This window comes from Epinephelus lanceolatus, chromosome 10, assembly GCF_041903045.1.
Source record: "Epinephelus lanceolatus isolate andai-2023 chromosome 10, ASM4190304v1, whole genome shotgun sequence".
Classification (NCBI taxonomy): domain Eukaryota; kingdom Metazoa; phylum Chordata; class Actinopteri; order Perciformes; family Serranidae; genus Epinephelus; species Epinephelus lanceolatus.
The window spans coordinates 17,533,831-17,551,399 of record NC_135743.1 but is presented as its reverse complement, the minus strand read 5'-3'; the positions used below and the strand labels follow the sequence as shown (position 1 = coordinate 17,551,399).

General features: G+C 40.9%; 1 protein-coding gene across 9 annotated transcripts in view; it reads right to left on the bottom strand.

The window, feature by feature from the left end:
- arhgef1 (Rho guanine nucleotide exchange factor (GEF) 1) overlaps positions 1–17,569 on the bottom strand; it is a 73,657-nt gene that overhangs the window by 43,185 nt on the left and 12,903 nt on the right. For 4 of the 9 annotated variants that reach the window (XM_033639830.2, XM_078171704.1, XM_078171705.1 and 1 more), the window contains exons 2-4: positions 10,245–10,329; positions 3,300–3,386; positions 3,089–3,202 (exon numbers count right to left, since the gene is read on the bottom strand). In XM_033639830.2, coding sequence (XP_033495721.1) covers positions 3,089–3,202; positions 3,300–3,386; positions 10,245–10,271 — 228 coding nt within the window. In that variant the 5' untranslated portion in view covers positions 10,272–10,329. The remainder of the gene's footprint in view (positions 1–3,088; positions 3,203–3,299; positions 3,387–10,244; positions 10,330–17,569) is intronic. The other 5 variants (XM_033639831.2, XM_078171703.1, XM_033639832.2 and 2 more) reach the window with 5 other exon arrangements.

The window sequence follows — 17,569 nt, the reverse complement described above, 5'->3', positions numbered from 1 at the left end:
TAAGAGGAGACTGCGCGAATCAGGCCTTCATGGTCAAATAGCTGCTAGGAAACCACTGCTAAGGAGAGGCAACAAGCAGAAGAGATTTGTTTGGGCCAAGAAACACAAGGAATGGACATCAGACCAGTGGAAATCTGTGCTTTGGTCTGATGAGTCCAAATTTGAGATCTTTGGTTCCAACCGCCGTGTCTTTGTGAGACGCAGAAAAGGTGAACGGATGGATTCCACATGCCTGGTTCCCACTGTGAAGCATGGAGGAGTAGGTGTGATGGTGTGGGGTGTTTTGCTGGTGACACTGTTGGGGATTTATTCAAAATTGAAGGCACACTGAACCAGCATGGCTACCACAGCATCCTGCAGCGACATGCCATCCCATCCGGTTTGCGTTTAGTTGGACGATCATTTATTTTTCAACAGGACAATGACCCCAAACACACCTCCAGGCTGTGTAAGGGCTATTTGACCAAGAAGGAGAGTGATGGAGTGCTGCGGCAGATGACCTGGCCTCCACAGTCACCGGACCTGAACCCAATCGAGATGGTTTGGGGTGAGCTGGACCGCAGAGTGAAGGCAAAGGGGCCAACAAGTGCTAAACACCTCTGGGAACTCCTTCAAGACTGTTGGAAAACCAGTTCAGGTGACTACCTCTTGAAGCTCATGGAGAGAATGCCAAGAGTGTGCAAAGCAGTAATCAGAGCAAAGGGTGGCTATTTTGAAGAAACTAGAATATAAAACATGTTTTCAGTTATTTCACCTTTTTTTGTTAAGTACATAACTCCACATGTGTTCATTCATAGTTTTGATGCCTTCAGTGAGAATCGACAATGTAAATAGTCATGAAAATAAAGAAAATGCATTGAATGAGAAGGTGTGTCCAAACTTTTGGCCTGTACTGTATGTGTGCGATTAGTCGACTAGTCAGTTGCAACCCTTGTTAGTTGGCACCAGAAATACTGGCTGGTTAAACTTAAGCCCCGTTTCCACTGTGAAAAGTTTTGGATGGTACCAATGGAACCGTTCCGTACCGTCCCCATTTTTGGTCCCCCCTCTGTTGGGGTACCTAGCACACAGATCTGGTACTAAAAGGTGGAGCTGTGAACACTGCAGTCTGTTGATTGGTCAATAGCAGACGGTCACTCTGCTCAGGGCTGAGCTGTGGCTGGTTTTGAGGCTCATGTAACCACTGTTCAAACCATTAGTCTTTATATGACACACACTTTTAGTAATGAGTGGATCTTCAAGCGTTTATATGTATATATTAATTTTGACTGGGTTAGGTGAACTGCATATATTCTAATCCTCACTCAGAGAATAAAAAGCAGCATGGAGCATCATTCCTGTGGGCTCCAGCAACACTAAACCCCCGAATTTGCCTTAGAAAAACTAAAAGCACAAATCCACTATTTTTAAATATCCCATGGAGAGAGACTCTCACTGCAGCCTGTTTTATTTTGTTCTGAAAATGTCAGCATGTAGCCTCGTTCTGTGGACGATAAACGAGGGGCAGACTTCCCTCTGTGTCACCGATAATGAGGAAATACAGTGAGTGCTGGACGGAGCAGTGAGTGACAACAACCCCACCCACATGATAGAGTTCTGTTGGCAGTGGAAACACTAGGGTCTAGGTACCATGTCTGAAGGGTAACTTTTGGTTCCAAAGGTACTATACCAAAAGTGTTTGGTGGAAACAGGGCTTAATTGTTCAATTATTATAACATTCACTCAATAAAAATACTATTGTAATAATCAGGCTAATTTCCTAAGATACCGTAAAACTTCAATTAAAAGTCTCATCCCAATTAAAAGCACAGTTCCTTTTACTAGCCTGGTGTAGTTACACATTTTGACAAATAAATGGCTGTCTCAATTAGACGCCTGGTCTGGTTGCCAAGCAGATTATTTTCTATAGAAGTTCTTTGGATGTATAGAAGCGGGTTGTTGGCTACCTCAAATTATGTGTCCATTCCTCAATTACCCTGCAAGTTATTCATATTCCTTTAGTCCCTAAGGGTCTTCAGATCAAAAGAATCAAATGCCCGATGCCGTAATCCGATGCACTGTCTGTCTATCAAAGCCTAATTTTTTATACAAGTAATAGTCATACTGGTATATTCATAAGTTTTACGTCACATTTTCCAGAAGAATATTGTTTTGACTAAATGTTATTTGCTAACTTTTATTCAGCGAGTTGTCATCATGTTTTGTAGGATAATGTACAATGTTCATAATGCATGGTGCAAAGTGCAAATTATTTAGATTTAAGATTTAATTCAGGAAAAAAAAAGGGATTAACAATTTTATATACTTTATTATATACGCAATATTTTTTCAGACAATGTTTTAAGTTATAGATTAAATTGTGCATAATTCTGACTGCTTATTGAGCGTTATCTTACTTTTAGACTAGTCGACTTGTCTAAGTTTAAACTTCTGTTTTTAACATCAGGAAAATTAGTCCTTAGAAGCATTCCTATTGTATACTAATACTGAACTTACTAAATGTATCAGGCATCTTGCTGTCTAAACACATATATAATACAGCTGTAACTAATAATCACTTTTGTACATGAAAAGTCAAAAAGAATCCATATGGGCATTGGATCAAGGACGTTATGTATCAGTTACAATTGGAGAAAATCTGTTGTTTGATTAAAGGATCTACTGTACGTTTTTCTGCCACCTGGCAACCAGTTTTTACTTAAGTGGGAAATATCGAAGCTGAAAAATTTTAATGAAACATGCTATACTCCCCCACTTATGTCACACAAGTTAAATAAATTGTCATCATTTTTCCACCTTTTTTCCTTCTCTATTAGATTAGATAGATTAGGTGTTGTTTCAGTAGTAGTATACAAACAGGCACACACACTCTGATTTACACACACTGCAACACCGTGTCTACGCAGACTGTGTAGTGAAAGCAACCTTTGAGCCAAACAGACACTTATGTCCTGTGCAGGCAGCTGTATTGATTAAAACAGGCACAAATCTGTCCCATCAGACGTGTATGAGATGGATGACTGAAAAACGTGGCTGAAACACATCCTGTGTAGACAGGACGTTGCATTATGGGAGTACTAGTTCTCACCAGGGGGGCCGGGTCAAACTGTAGGATGACATGTTGCAGGAACACCAGCAGGTGGGTCGGGCGATCCTTCAGCAGGTCTATGTTATTGAAGTATGGGCACTGCTCATCTGGCACCTGAGAGGGAGAAAACAAACAGAGCAAAGTGAAATAAGAGAATATGATTAAATTACACTCAGCTGCTTTTGTCTGTGCCGCCCTTTTATTCACTCACATCATTCAGATCATTCTCGAAATCCTCATCCTCAGCGCCGATGATGCTCATGGCTGGGTTAGAGCACTGAGCCCCAAACACGCCCTGCTATGGAGAGACAGAGAGAGGGAGAGAAAGGGGAAGAAAACAAGACAATTAGCAAACATTATGGGCTATACTTTGAACCGGTAGGCTTCCTCTTTGACGCCCTGAGCCCCCACTGAGCAGAGCCAGACATAAAGACAGTGAACTCTCCCAGTGAGAGATCACATCAAGCGGAAAGCAGGAAAACTTCCCAGCATCCAATCACACCTCATTAACAGAGAGACAGAGACCCGATGTGTGTGAAGGTGTGCGGTCTGATGAGGACGCTCTTGGAAATCACTGACAAAGCGTGCAATATTTACAGTGTTTACTTGTTTAGTAAAACTTATTCTCTCCTGACTTAAACCACGAGGCTACGGAGTACAGTCTTAGGGCTGCTGTGAAGCTGCACCTACTGAGGACAACACAAAACTTTATCTTGGGTGCATCAGTACAATGGACAACCAAGAAAGGACGGCAGAGGAGATGCAAAAAAATGTCAATTTATTTAGGACGTCCATACAAAAAGAGAGGTGCTCAAAGTGCAAAAAATAATTTTAAAAAAGTGAATAATTTTTATTATTTGAAAAAAAAAGTGAATAAGATTTAATTCACTTTTTTTTAAATTATTTTTTGTTTTATTATTTTTTGTGGCTGCTCAGCTAGGTTGCATTGGTGTGCGGGTATCTCCTGCTGCTCGTGAGTAACGGACACTGATAATGAGTGATAATGAACTGATAATAAGCGATTAAAAATATATTTTTTTAACTGAATAATTTAATATTTTATTAAGATGGGTCCCCCCCAGGCAAAACTAAAACATTTACTTTAGGTGTTGAAATCAAGGGGGAATAATTCAGTGTTAAACATGCATTGCAAAAAAAAAAACATCTTCGATTTGAACTTTGTTTTAAGTTTGGCCAAATTTTGCCTCTGGAAATGTTTTTTTTTTTTGGTTTTTCAGAGCAGTGTGGAGTTCAGTAATACACTCAGAGGAAAACGCTCCCCAAACTGCCATGACGTAAACCCTCCAGGTCTAAAAATGTAACTAAGCTGATCTGAAATTAAAGGTTTATGCCAATCCTTGCCTTTGAAATCCATGAATGGGAAAAAAATGCATCGGAACGGGTGACCAATTTACCCCCACCTTTTACACCCCGCACCACTTCCCCTGCACGCATACACGCCCAAAACACACAAACAACACATAGCTCTTGTATTCAGTCCTCTGAAGGCCGCAGACCCAGCGCCGCTACCAGGGAACACCCAAACACAAACACACATCAAAAAGCCAACACTGTACAACATTTACCATTGTCCAGTGCTAGGTGAGCAGAGAGGGCAGAGTATGAGTGCGGAGCTGTGAAGAGGTGTGAGGTATGAGTCAAAGTAATGAATGGAAAAAGTGACTCCAACTGTTTCTGAAGGAAAATATGCCTCGAGAAACTGTTAGAGAGGAGCATTTTTGTTTTGTTGAGTTATTTTATTGATTGAGAGTTATGAATATTGTTCCATAACTCAACACATCCAAGTTTCATGTCCATTTTGTAGCACCTGAAGTTCATAATTCAGCACAGGGTTGGGTGATATCACAACACAAACCTTCATGTAACCTGTTATCTTCAAATTGTGACCTTTCACAGTATTTCTAGTGATCAAGTATTTCCTGTAAAGGCCCCAAAAATCTGGAATAATCTGCATGATAAGAGTTTGTGACCTCATTATTTGCTAAATCATATCTGAGCCTGATTTTAGTTCAGTTTTATATTGTCATTTTTAATCACTGCGGTTTTATTCTTGTTTTATGTATTCATTGCACCGTTGCTGCTGTCGGTTTTGGCCTTTTGTAACTTTCATTTAGAAAAATGCTCTACAATAAAATGTGTTGTTTAGGGATGTGGCGACTGTAAAATTCTGGGCTGATACCGATGTTTTAAAAGAAAGTACTGAACTGTTTGAAAATCATTTAGTACTTTATTACACTTCCTTTGAATAAGCACAAATTCAATCGCACACATTCATGAAAAAACCTTTTGTATTGCTGTGAAACATCAACAAATTTCTCCTTAAATCAGCTGTACTTATTCACATTTCTTGCCAAAAATGTCATTTTACAAGACAACATTTGAACACATCATGAGAGCATTTTAATTTACCTTTACCAAAACCTCAGTTTTTACTAAAAAGAACTTGAATGCATCACAATGTAACTCAATGCAGCCTCCTTTAGCAGTTAGTTCTGCTAACTGCTAACGTTAACAAGCTCTCCTGCTGCATGGATGTGCTACATACAATGCAGCATTATCTGTAAAACAACATGCTGACAGTGAGTTTCCTGCATCCCTTCTCCCCAAAATTATCCTGGGGAAGATCTTTGTTCATCCCAAACATGTTTTCTATTGTCCCCGGGATGACGGGATGCTCTTGGTCTCAAGCCCTACTGTTTAGTCTGCGCAAAACTGATGTGACATAATAGAAAAACATCAGCCACTGCCATCCGTAAATGTCATCTTATTTACCAATAAACCATGGCAGGCAATAAGGAGAATATCTGTTGATACCGATATGCAACCAATAAACTGGTGCATCCAAAATATTATTACTATCTATGTACACAAAAACAATAAAGATTTGTCAGCTGTCAGAGATTTTGTCATATCATTTCTACTGTGACAGATAAACCTTGAATATTTTTGGTTATATGAGGCAAATGTGAAAAGCTGTATGGCAAAACTGGATTCACGAGATAACTCACAAAATAACTGGATTTGTCAGACTTTCCTGCGTGGCTAGATTAAAAATTTAATTCTAATTTAATATTACCTTATCTTTTTAAAGCACTGCATTTAGATAATTACCAATATTATGACACAAAATTATATATACTAGAACAAAAATTTCAAAATGCTCTATTAGCATGAATGTCAGATAAATGATATCACCAAAGCCTCACGAATAATTCAATTTTATAATGAAACCAGAGAAAAAGAGGTAAATATATAAAAGAACAAAAAATGGTAGAAAACTAACAAGCATGTTGCATGTGTGTGCTTGTCTCGGCCATTCGCTGTCCGTCAAGTTGTGTTGAAACACACTGGGCAGCAAGACACGCCCTGCCTCCTTCTCCTGGGAGTATATTTAATTTTGAGAGGTCGTTAAACTCCATGAAATCTGAAAATACAGAGTTGAACTTCTTAAAATAAACGTTCCGTATTTCGCTGAATGTTTTACAATGTAGGAGGAAGTGCAGCTCTGTCTCTATTAATATCACTTTCTTTCTAAGTATCTCTAAAAGGCTCATGTCATCCATGTGTTATATGATCTCTGTGTGTGTTTCCCAAATTAATAATGTAGACAGACTTAATAAGAAATTATTCTGATTGGATATGCAGCATTAATAATGGTTTCAGATGTGTTGATTGATTTAAATAGAAACTGAGTCAACTGAAGCATGTTACTGTACATACATGTTCACAGAGCATGTTGGGTTATATGTGTGAATGTGTGATTATACGCTGGTTGTTGAAGTGTTATCAAGAAGGAACTGAAAAATCACTTAGTGGTGGAGTTTATACAGGAAATGTAAGTGTGTACACGACCATGATTCAATTCATGGCCTGAACACAGTGTTTGTGTACAGTGGCGGCCGGGAGAGCTGACAAATGCTTTGAGGTCAAGGTGAGTTCTTGTAAAGAGAGAAACAGAAAAAGAAAGGGCGAAACTGAGAGATACACAGACAGACAGAGAATGTGTTCATTCATGGTCGTATCCAGTGGGCTGCGGGTTGAGAAAGGCCAGTGTTGGAGCAACATGCGTGGGAGGGGTTAGCCAAACAGAGAGTCACAGGCCTGTCAGGGCCATGGACGCACATCTGCATGGACACTCAGACATAAACACACACCGACACACCAACACAGAGGGACACACATCCTCTTTTTCACACAAGCACCCAGCCACCGAACTCTTTAACAAAACAAAACCAACACCACTTCACCAAGGCAAACACAGACGTATATCACGATGACAACAACAGCTATGACTGACGAGTAAAAAAAGCAGATCTAGAGGTTTCCTGGTGGAAAGATGAGATGCGTTCACTGCTACAGTCTGAATGACTGGTACAACTTTTACCTGAGAAGGAACCAGACATCACGTACAGTATTTAATTTCCACGTTTTGGTCGACATAACTTCATTAAAAGAAATTCAACTGTCTATTTAATTCGTCAGTTGGCACCTATGCAGAATTTTCATAACTCTGGTTACTCTGTGTATCTGTGTGGACGTGTAAAATGGAGCGGATGACGTCATCTCCTTAATTCGAGCATGTCCATTGTTGCTTCGTGTAATGAACTTCGGCCAAAAACAACAATGGCAGACTACTGGAATGTTTACCGTTGGCACTGCTTGGTGTCATGGTTACTTTACACTTCAGCTAAGTTGTCTATTGCTGCACTCGTATCAGTTAGTGAGCACCTTTATTCTTATATCAGAGGAGAATCAACAGTGATGAGGTCTCCAATAGGTGTTTAGAAAACAGAGCACTGGCCTGTTTACACCCTTACTTTCGCAGTGAGGAGGGATTGCAGTAGACGTTCTATGCCAGTGAGCATCTGAAGTTGTTATTGTGTTCCAGCCTGGACAAAGATGTTTCATGTAGAAAGATTTTTTTCTTTTTTTTTTTTTTTAAACATGGGGGAGCAGAGATAATCTGTTTTTAAAAAATATTTGTACATGTGTAGACAGGTCCTTAATCCGCAGAGAAAGTCAGCATGGGTTTTCTCCAGGTACTCCACCAGGCAGGTTAATTGGTGACTCTAAATTGTCCGTAGGTGTGAATGTGAGCATGAATGGTTGTCTGTCTCTATGTGTCAGGCCTGTGATAGTCTGGCGACCTGTCCAGGGTGTACCCTGCATCTTGCCCAATGTCAGCTGGGATAGGCTCCACCCCCATGTGACCCCTAACAGGATAAGTGGTTACAGAAAATGAATGCCTAGTTTGACAGTTTGACCGCAGTTCACTAGCAGTGACTGACATGACTGACAGCTGCGTTAGAGACTTCTCGGCTCTGATTTGTTGCTTTTGTTCAGCCGCGATGAATTCTAGTAAATCAGAAGCCATTTGAAGCACTTAAGAGGAACATGTTTTTTTTAAGCAGACTATGGCCTAATCGCAAAACACAACTGAAGCGCTGTCAAGAGCATGATAACTGTAACACTAAAGCCACGCAAAAGAAGAAGACAAAGGTGTTGGCCAATCAGAAGCCTGAAAAAAAGCCATTACCAGAAGGCTTCCTGGAACAGTGACCTCAGTAACGCATGCTGACACCTCTGTTCCTTAATATAGCAGAAGAGTAACTGTACATGTGTTATGTCACCTCACAGCAAGAGGGTTCCTCATTCGAACCTGGGGTGGGAGAGCCCCTCTGTGCGGAGTCTGCATTTGTCAGCGTGGGTTTTCTCCAGGTACTCCAGCTTACTCCGGTGACTCTGAATTGCCCGTAGGTGTGAATGTGAGCATGAATGGTTGTCCGTCGCTATGTGTCAGCCCTGCAATAGTCTGGTGACCTGTCCAGGGTGTATCGGCACACTTATCTCTTGGGTGTCTCGCCCAACGTCAGCTGGAATAGGCTCCATTCCCCCCCGTGACCCCTAACAGGATAGATGATCTGTCTCATACACTGTCTGGATATAGTGACAGTTTAAGATACGGTTATTTTTTTTATGTAAGTTACCGACTGTACCTTTGACCGTTAAACCTTAATTAAGATGCTTGTAGAACTTTGGGAAAGCACTGCGACTATGTTGCCCTCATGATCGCAGCATTTCAGCCTCCTCATTACAGGAGATACTGAAGCCGATCCCTTGTTACTGTCAAGTCTTGGTTGATATCTGAGTTACTGTAAGACATGTTCATACTCCGGGAGATAAATTGGAACAGTCAGGAGGGGACGGCAATCGTGGTTACACAGAGGGAAGTAGGGAAGGTCAACTCTGCTCTGCTTAACAGAGCACAAGAAGTATAGTGAGGGGCAGGAGCCTCCTCTGCCCAGACGGAGCCAAGTGGTACATTCCAGCATATGGCACAGTTCAGACAACAGATGGAGACAGTCTGTGATCTTCAACAGTAACCAGACCCTCTTCCCTTCACCTCCATTAGCACATGATAGCTGGCATAAGCTCCAAACTGCGAGGGTCCTTCCTGTCTGATACAGACGTGGCCGCGTTCGAGAGGAAAAGACCACAGGCATACGGTATTTGAACAGAGTGTCCCAGAGGTGCCGAGATCAGCTCCAGTGCTCCTGAGAGTCGGCAGCTGCCCCCCCCCACCCGGCCCTCCCCTCCCTCCCATCACATTCCAGCACTAACTAAGTGTCAGGTGGCATCAATCCAATGATAGCCATCAAGCGTACGTGCCTTTGTGTGCGTGTGTGTGTGTGTGTGCGTGTGTGTGGGGTAAGACTGAGCACGTATGTGGGAGGGGGCCATTCCTATGTGATTGTGGGGAGCTGCTGGTGAACGTGTGTGTGTGTGTATGGGTGTGTGTGCATGTGTTATATGACAACTGGTCTTTACAACAGCATTCCTCTGCATCTCTGACCAGGCCGAACTCTAATACTGTACAGAGGCAGGAGAAAAAAAAAACAGCACCTGTTTCATCAGACCTCTTGAATATTTAGACAGAGTAGCAGCACAGTTTAGCATTTCATATTTCCACCAGGTCACTAAGAGGTTACGCTGCGGCCTAATAATAGCTAAGTCTTTGTTACATCACATCTTATGCAAACCCCACGTCCATTGTGAAACCGCTGAAACAATTAGCTGTTTTAGTTAAACCCCTCAGACCGAGAAGAGAGGAGGAGGCAAGTTGTTGTGACCTCACCCCAAAGTGGGCATCTTCAGCGTCCATGCTGCAACCGCAGGGGCTCAGACCTGTCAATCAAGCTCCTGCAATAACATGACGGTGGCTGTCAGAGGAGAGTGTGATACGTTTAGTACAGCAGGATTATGACCAGGTCAAATGATACAGTGTTTTACATGTGTCCATATCATGTTTTCCAGAAGCAACCAGAGGAAAAAGTTCATCATTAAGAGGATTTCCCAAAAGTCTTTTTCTTTGTTTACCCTCACAGATGAAGATATCATTAACAATGACATTAAAACAGACAAATCATTAAAGAGAGGTGAAAAAACCAGTATACATTTATACAACAGTTCATACATCACTCCACTTTACAGGTGTTGTGAACCATTAATTATGTTACCGTTAATTAGCCTGGTGGTCATAACAAACCTTGCACCACAAAGATGAACAGATTTCCATAAATAACATTTGAGTTAAATGATCAGTGGTCATCAGAAGAGGACGAGGACACAGAGAGAAGCCTGGATACTTCACTGCAAATCTCCAGGTGTGCTCATGAAACATCAGCTGATGTCGCAACACACTGTCTGATGAAGCTGTTATCTTATCAAAATCACAACACAGCAACTGTCAACGGACTCCTATTTCACTGGGTGCACAATAAACAAAAACCTAAAAAGTAACTGGCCCACGGTAACACGTAGAGATACACAAAGTAGGAACTATTTGTGTGGGCGGAGCTAAATGAATTAGTGCACAAACAAACAAATTGTAATCTGTTGTCACTCATTATTCTTGTACAAATAGGCCAATATATTGTAAACTTATTTTTTTAAAGGGAAACTTAAACGTCACCTCCTGCTTATATGTTTTAAGATGCATGAAAATACTCTGCTTTGAATACTGATTTGTGTGTGACATTGATTTTCTCACAAAAAAGCTTTAAAAAAATTATGTAGTTAGTTTAAGATTGTTACAATCACATCTTTTCCTTCTAGCTCACTGAAAAATACAGAATCTATACAATCTAAATATGCAAATAATTTTCTTTTTAACTGCCGATTGCAATACATCTCCTACCCAGGGGCCACCTGTGACCACACCCATGAGTGATGCTGGGTGTAGAGGTCAAATCGGCCATAACCTGTCAACCACAGAGGGCAGTGACACACTGCCGACACATGCCAGATAACTACAGTTCCTTGTGTGGCAAACTGACGCAGGCTGCAAGAGCAAATCAATCCCCACAGACCCCCTCGTTCAAATGCCCAACTTTACAGCAGAAATAAACATGTTTACAATATTCTTTATCTTTATGGCTAATTTCAACAGTCGTGACAACTGCAAGGGTGAATTTATATATAACTTACTTGTTTACATTTTAGTAAGGCTTCAAGTACGCATAGTTAGGTGCGTGGCCACTTTGAGTGACAGACTGTCTGTGAGGCATCACCACAGTCTCAATCAAACATGGTCAACCTCTGGCTCCAAAAATACAAGATGGCGATGACCAAAATGTCAAAGACGAGGCTTTCAAATGGGAATCCACAGACCAATGGTTGACGTCACAGTGGCTGTGTCCATGTTTTTATACAGTTTGTGATTTTAAGTTACTCTTTAATAGCAAAACTTCTTAAAGGGATAGTGCACCCAAAAATGAAAATTGAGCCATTATCTACTCACCCATATGCTGAGGGAGGCCCAGGTGACATTTTAGAGTCCTCACAACACTTGTGGAGATTCAAGGGGAGAGGGGGTAGCAACACAACTCCACCTAATGGAGGCTTACGGCGCCCCAGATTCAAGCGTCCAAAAACGCTACTCCTTTCCCATTGCCATGGTTTCCTCTGATGGATAATGCTCCTGGTACAGCTCTGATGTGTTGCTGTATTTGCCTTGCAACGTATTCCAATCTGTTTTCGGCTGCCTTGACCGCCTTATACCCATACGCCCATGGAACGTGAATTATCATGTGATATGCATTTACAGCCGCGTTTGTATGGATGGAGAATAATTCTGAAATGGTGTTGTTTGGAAAAACGTTGGTGCACAGAGAGGCAGTCAGAGCTACAGGCTACAATGAGGCTAAAAACAGAGTTAAAATGATGTTTTTCCAAACAACTTTTTATGTCGGGTTTCTGGACACTTAGATCACTACGGACGAGCAGTATGGAGATATCTTGTGGTTTCAAATATGTGTTTTTGGACATTTGAATCTGGGTCGCCGTAAGCCCCCATTAGGTGGAGTTGTGTTGCTACCCTCTCTCCCCTTGGATCTCCACAAGTGTTGTGAGGACTCTAAAACTTCACCTGAGCCTCCATCGGCATATGGGTGAGTAGATAATGGCTGAATTTCCATTTTTGGGTGCACTATCCCTTTAAAACAGTAATACAAAAATAGACACTGTGACGGATATCACCACTGTCCTCTGTCTCCTCTCTAGGGATCCAGTCCCGGGACACTGAGGCACATACACTCTACTTATTTTTGTTTTAAAACGGCAAGCATTTTAGCACCATTTCAGAATTATTCTCCATCCATACAAACGCGGCTGTAAATGCATATCACATGATAATTCACGTTCCATGGGCGTATGGGTATAAGGCGGTCAAGGCAGCTGAAAACAGATTGGAATACGTTGCAAGGCAAATACAGCAACACATCAGAGCTGTACCAGGAGCATTATCCATCAGAGGAAACCATGGCAATGGGAAAGGAGTACCCACACGAGAAAGATGACATCACAAAAGACGTAGCTATAATGGTTTGGCTCTACATATCAGGACTGCTAAGACCAATCAGGAAGTGAATGCCTGCGTCATCATTTTTTAAAGCCTCCGTTCCTGCCCCTCCAGACTGAAACACAACCCCGGAGTTTTCAAACTAAAACAGGGTCAGCAGCGTTTTCAAAAGTTATAGTGCGGATGTAGCCTAAAATGAATGTGCTGAAAACAACACACCCATTCCAGCAACAAAAACGAATGCCATTGGTCTAATCTAAAAGATGCTGTGATCACACAACAATTGACAGTGGCTTCATATTGGACTCAGCAGTAGGTCAATAGTAACCTGATTACATGTGTTTTTAAAAGGTCAGCCACGTAGAGCATAAAAGTGACAATTATTTAAACTTTAAGTGCAGCCATGAGATGTAAAAATCAAGATTCACTGACAATGCTCTCTCTAAATGAAAAGTCAGTCGAGGTAGCTGCAGATGAAGAAACACTCGGCATGTATCTTCCTGTACTGAAAACACTAAAATTAGAGCTTCACTCTGGCACAATTACTAAATGCACCTGGCCACAGAAGCCATTGTATAAGCACAGGTCACTGTTCTCCTCTTACGTTCACTCACAATAGGCTGTGTCCTGTCCTCTATATGCTATGAAGGCAGCATCCAAAAATAGCACAGCAGCTAATGGCTATAGCTTACTGTGTTTGTACTGCTGTTTATCTGGCGCTCTCATCAGGCCACAGCCTCATTAGCAGAGACTGGGGGATTCCTACCAGCACCGCTGCTCCCGTACTTGCTGCTCCCTGAGGTGCCTGGGCAAAGAAAGAAAAAAAACTGGGGGAAGGTGGCAAATGGGGAGGTACACAGACAGGAAGTGGGTGTAATTTCCTCAGGAAGCTATCAGAGCCATTTCTTGTATGACCTATCAGATGAAAAGAGAGACAAAGAGAGAGCGAGACAGGGGAGAATGAAAGAAAGGCAGAAAGAACGATAAAAGGTGAAGACATAAAAGTTCAGAAATGTTTCCGTGAGAAATATGCAGACAAAACTGCATCAGACAAAACCTCCTGTGCCGCTCGTGTCTTAAGTTCACGTGGGAAGCAGAAAAGGAAGTGAGCATGCAGCATGAACGAAACCCAGCGATGAACAAATGAGGAACAGAGTGCTCATGAGAAAAGAGTGTGAGGAGGAGACGACGGCCTTAAACTGCAGGGTTATAGACATTTGCATTTTGAATGGGTTGAAGACACGATGGAGACATCACAATACACCACGACACGTAGAAATGAAATAAAAATGGGATCCTCAACAACATGAAAAATGTGGTCATACTTGCATCTCAACAATTATTTTTTTCAAGCCTTTACAGAACTTAAAAATGCCAGGACTTCATATAGTTGTTATACTTTTTCAGACTTCAGGATCTGTACTGCACTAAAATTGTAGGACTTGGACTAGTAAACACAACTGTAGCTGCGAGCACCAGCCTATATGAACCCTATAGACTAAACAGAGAGAAAAAAAGCAGGGGGCCAAGTGAGGAGGGAGGAGGAGGAGGAGGAGGAGGAGGAGGAGGAGGAGGAGGAGGAGGAGAGGGAGCGTGAAGAAGAAATTCAGAAGTGGGGACACACTGCAGCAGGAAATGAAGAACAAGGCAGCAACAGTGGAAAGAACAAGAAAAAAAAAACAGGCAATGGAAACACAAATGTGAGAACCTCTGGAAACTCTAACAAGCAGAGAAGCATCCAGAAGCTGTGTTTGAGCTCAGACCTAAACCTCAACGCTTACAACCTATGCAAAAACACACACACACACACACACACACACACACACTGAATGCTGTCAACCTTGACCAAATGGCTTCGGCTGCAGATGGCAGAGTTGACAGTGAGCTAGCACCTCGGTGAAAACAGGCCCGGAGGCATCTGTGACTAGAGAGGATATGTGTGTGTGAGTGGTGTGTATATGACTTTATATTTAAATTGTTATATAACAGGAAGGTGTTCAGAGCCTAATAATGTACATGATCAGAATGTGTGTGTGGACGCAGAGTTTGAGTGAAACCTGAGGTGTAAGATGCCTCAGTGTAATAAAGAAAAAGCCATGGACCACGGCCATGTGCAGTCACATGACTTGAAATCAATTTTAAAAAGTAAATAAATAAAAACATTCATGGATATTTTTTGTCACATACACAAAAAAAATGTGTGAATAATGCAGAATAATTTGCATTTGAGGGTGTGCTAAAAGACGTGTGTAATAAACAATAATAATTAGAATAAAGGCAGAAATAGGAATCAAAATATATATATTAAAAAATTGCAAAAATATATAAAAAATGTAAAAATGTGGGCTGAGAAATTTCAAAGCATGTTAAACTGTAAAATATACACACGTCACAACTGTAAGGCAAATTATACACTATGAAAATGTAACTAGTTATGCCTCTTTTTTGGCAAATGTGCAAAAAATATAAACTAAGTAACTCGTTTTTGAGCATGCTTTAACCCTTAAACTGAGCACATTTGCTTGATTTCTTTCAAAAACAAAGGAAGAAGGCACCAAAAGAAGAAATGACCCAAAGATTTTGCAAGAAATTAGTAAAAAGATGAAATTAAAAACAAGAAAAATTATTTTAAAAGAAGTTTTAAAAAACAAAAAAGGAAATGACCTAAAATGCTTAAAAATTACAATAATTCTGTACCATAATTTTTAATATGTATCAATAATAATAAATATACATTTTCCCTAGATTTTTTGCCTAGTTTAAAAAATAAAAATAAAAATAAATTCTAAATCTAAATTTCTAAATTAATTTTTTCGCAATTTGTGGGACATTTCTTACCAAGTTGCTCAATTTCTTTTTTCCCCATGTTTTTGTAAGAAATCGCACCAATTTGCTCAGGGTTCATAGATTTGTATACTTGCAAAATGTGTCACCGAGTGACACTTCTGAGGAAGGCGGAAGTTTCCGCCGAAACATGTCAAGGTATGTAACATCCTAATACATGTCTGAGATAAAAGAACAACTTAAGTCATTATTTTGTGACCTAAAAATGAAGTCACTGGCAAATAAAGGCAGACAAATGCTGACACTCTACTGACTGACTAACACATGAAGCTCCATCAACACGTCATGAGAAGTACTACCACACTGAAAACAGTATAACAGGCTAATACAGCAAAGTCTGAGAAAATGATGTCATTGGGGTAATGATGGATGGGGCTTGAGATCTTAGAGGGGATCTATGATGATCATTCTGAGGCTTATACTTTCTTTGTTTCTACTAGAACATGTTTGCATGCAGGGACATTCCATATGATATTGCTGACAGTAATACTGGTATGATATCTAATTTGATAAAAAAAAAAAACAAAAAAAAAAAAACTTGTGACTATGGCAATACTGTGATTTGACATAATGATGTCATAACTTTCCGCACAGCAATTACAAGCTTGACTGAAAACAAATTGCTACCAGCTCCATGGTGAAGCAGTCAGTAATAAAAAAGGAGCGACCTTAGTAGTAAGGAATCAGTGGCGTCGTTAGGCCTGAGTGTCCGAGACCACAGCCCTGAATGTTTCATGAACAGCCCCGAACCTTTCAGAACCTTTTAGCAACTTGCTGCTCAGGGTGAAATCACTCAATGGCTCCGACGCAATCTGTAGATTTCTCCAAAATACAAAAGAAGGAAAGGTAAGAAGTTAAGCCTATGTGGTAACTTTTTAGTATTTTGTAATATCATTAGGAATAATATTATTGCAAAAATACCCTGAAATATCTGGATATATATTTTAGAACAATACCACTCACCTCTATTTTCATGCTTTAATATTCTAATAACACTTTATTCTCCTCATACTGCCTGTGCTGGAACACCTGTATTATCCTTCTGCCTAAAAATGCTAAGTTGTAGTGCCTGTCTCTTTAAGCCACCCTCCCGAAAAAGCCCAGTCTGCTCTAATGGGTCAGGCTTCGCTGTATCCCAGTGTCTCTGCACCATCATTGCAGCTGGGGAATGACTCTAACTGAACATAGCAGCACGTTCTACCATGAAAAACCTCCAATAAAAGCTTCTATGGCAAAATTTTCACAACCGCAGTTTCAGCAGAAATATGACCTGGAATCAGGCAGAAATTCACAACATTGGCAAATAAATTACATGTTTTTATGTAGCGTAAGGTGCAGGGGTCGCTAACTTTCAACTCGCTAAGCTGGTAACTTTGTATCAGTCTGTGTCCCCCTCTAAGTTCAGAGGTTGAGGTCAGTCGCTCTGATCACAGCTGATCAGATCAGATCAATGGATAAGAGGAGCAATTGTTTGTGAGTGGAAGCAAACTTCCAGAATTAGCTCAATTAGCAATTAAGTTTTCATACACTGTGCCGGATGTTCTGCCGCTCTGTCTGTGCCCAGATTACCCTGGGCATACCATGGGTATATATATCCCAACAGTGCTCCTAAAACAGTCCAGCTCCAAAAAGAGAAAATCAAAACATGGCGGCAGATGTTTTAATCATGGCAGGCCAACATAAAATTAAATGAACGTGTGGGAAACCATAAGCTACATGTCACCAAGTATGTAATGTAAACACTTGCAGTGGCACTC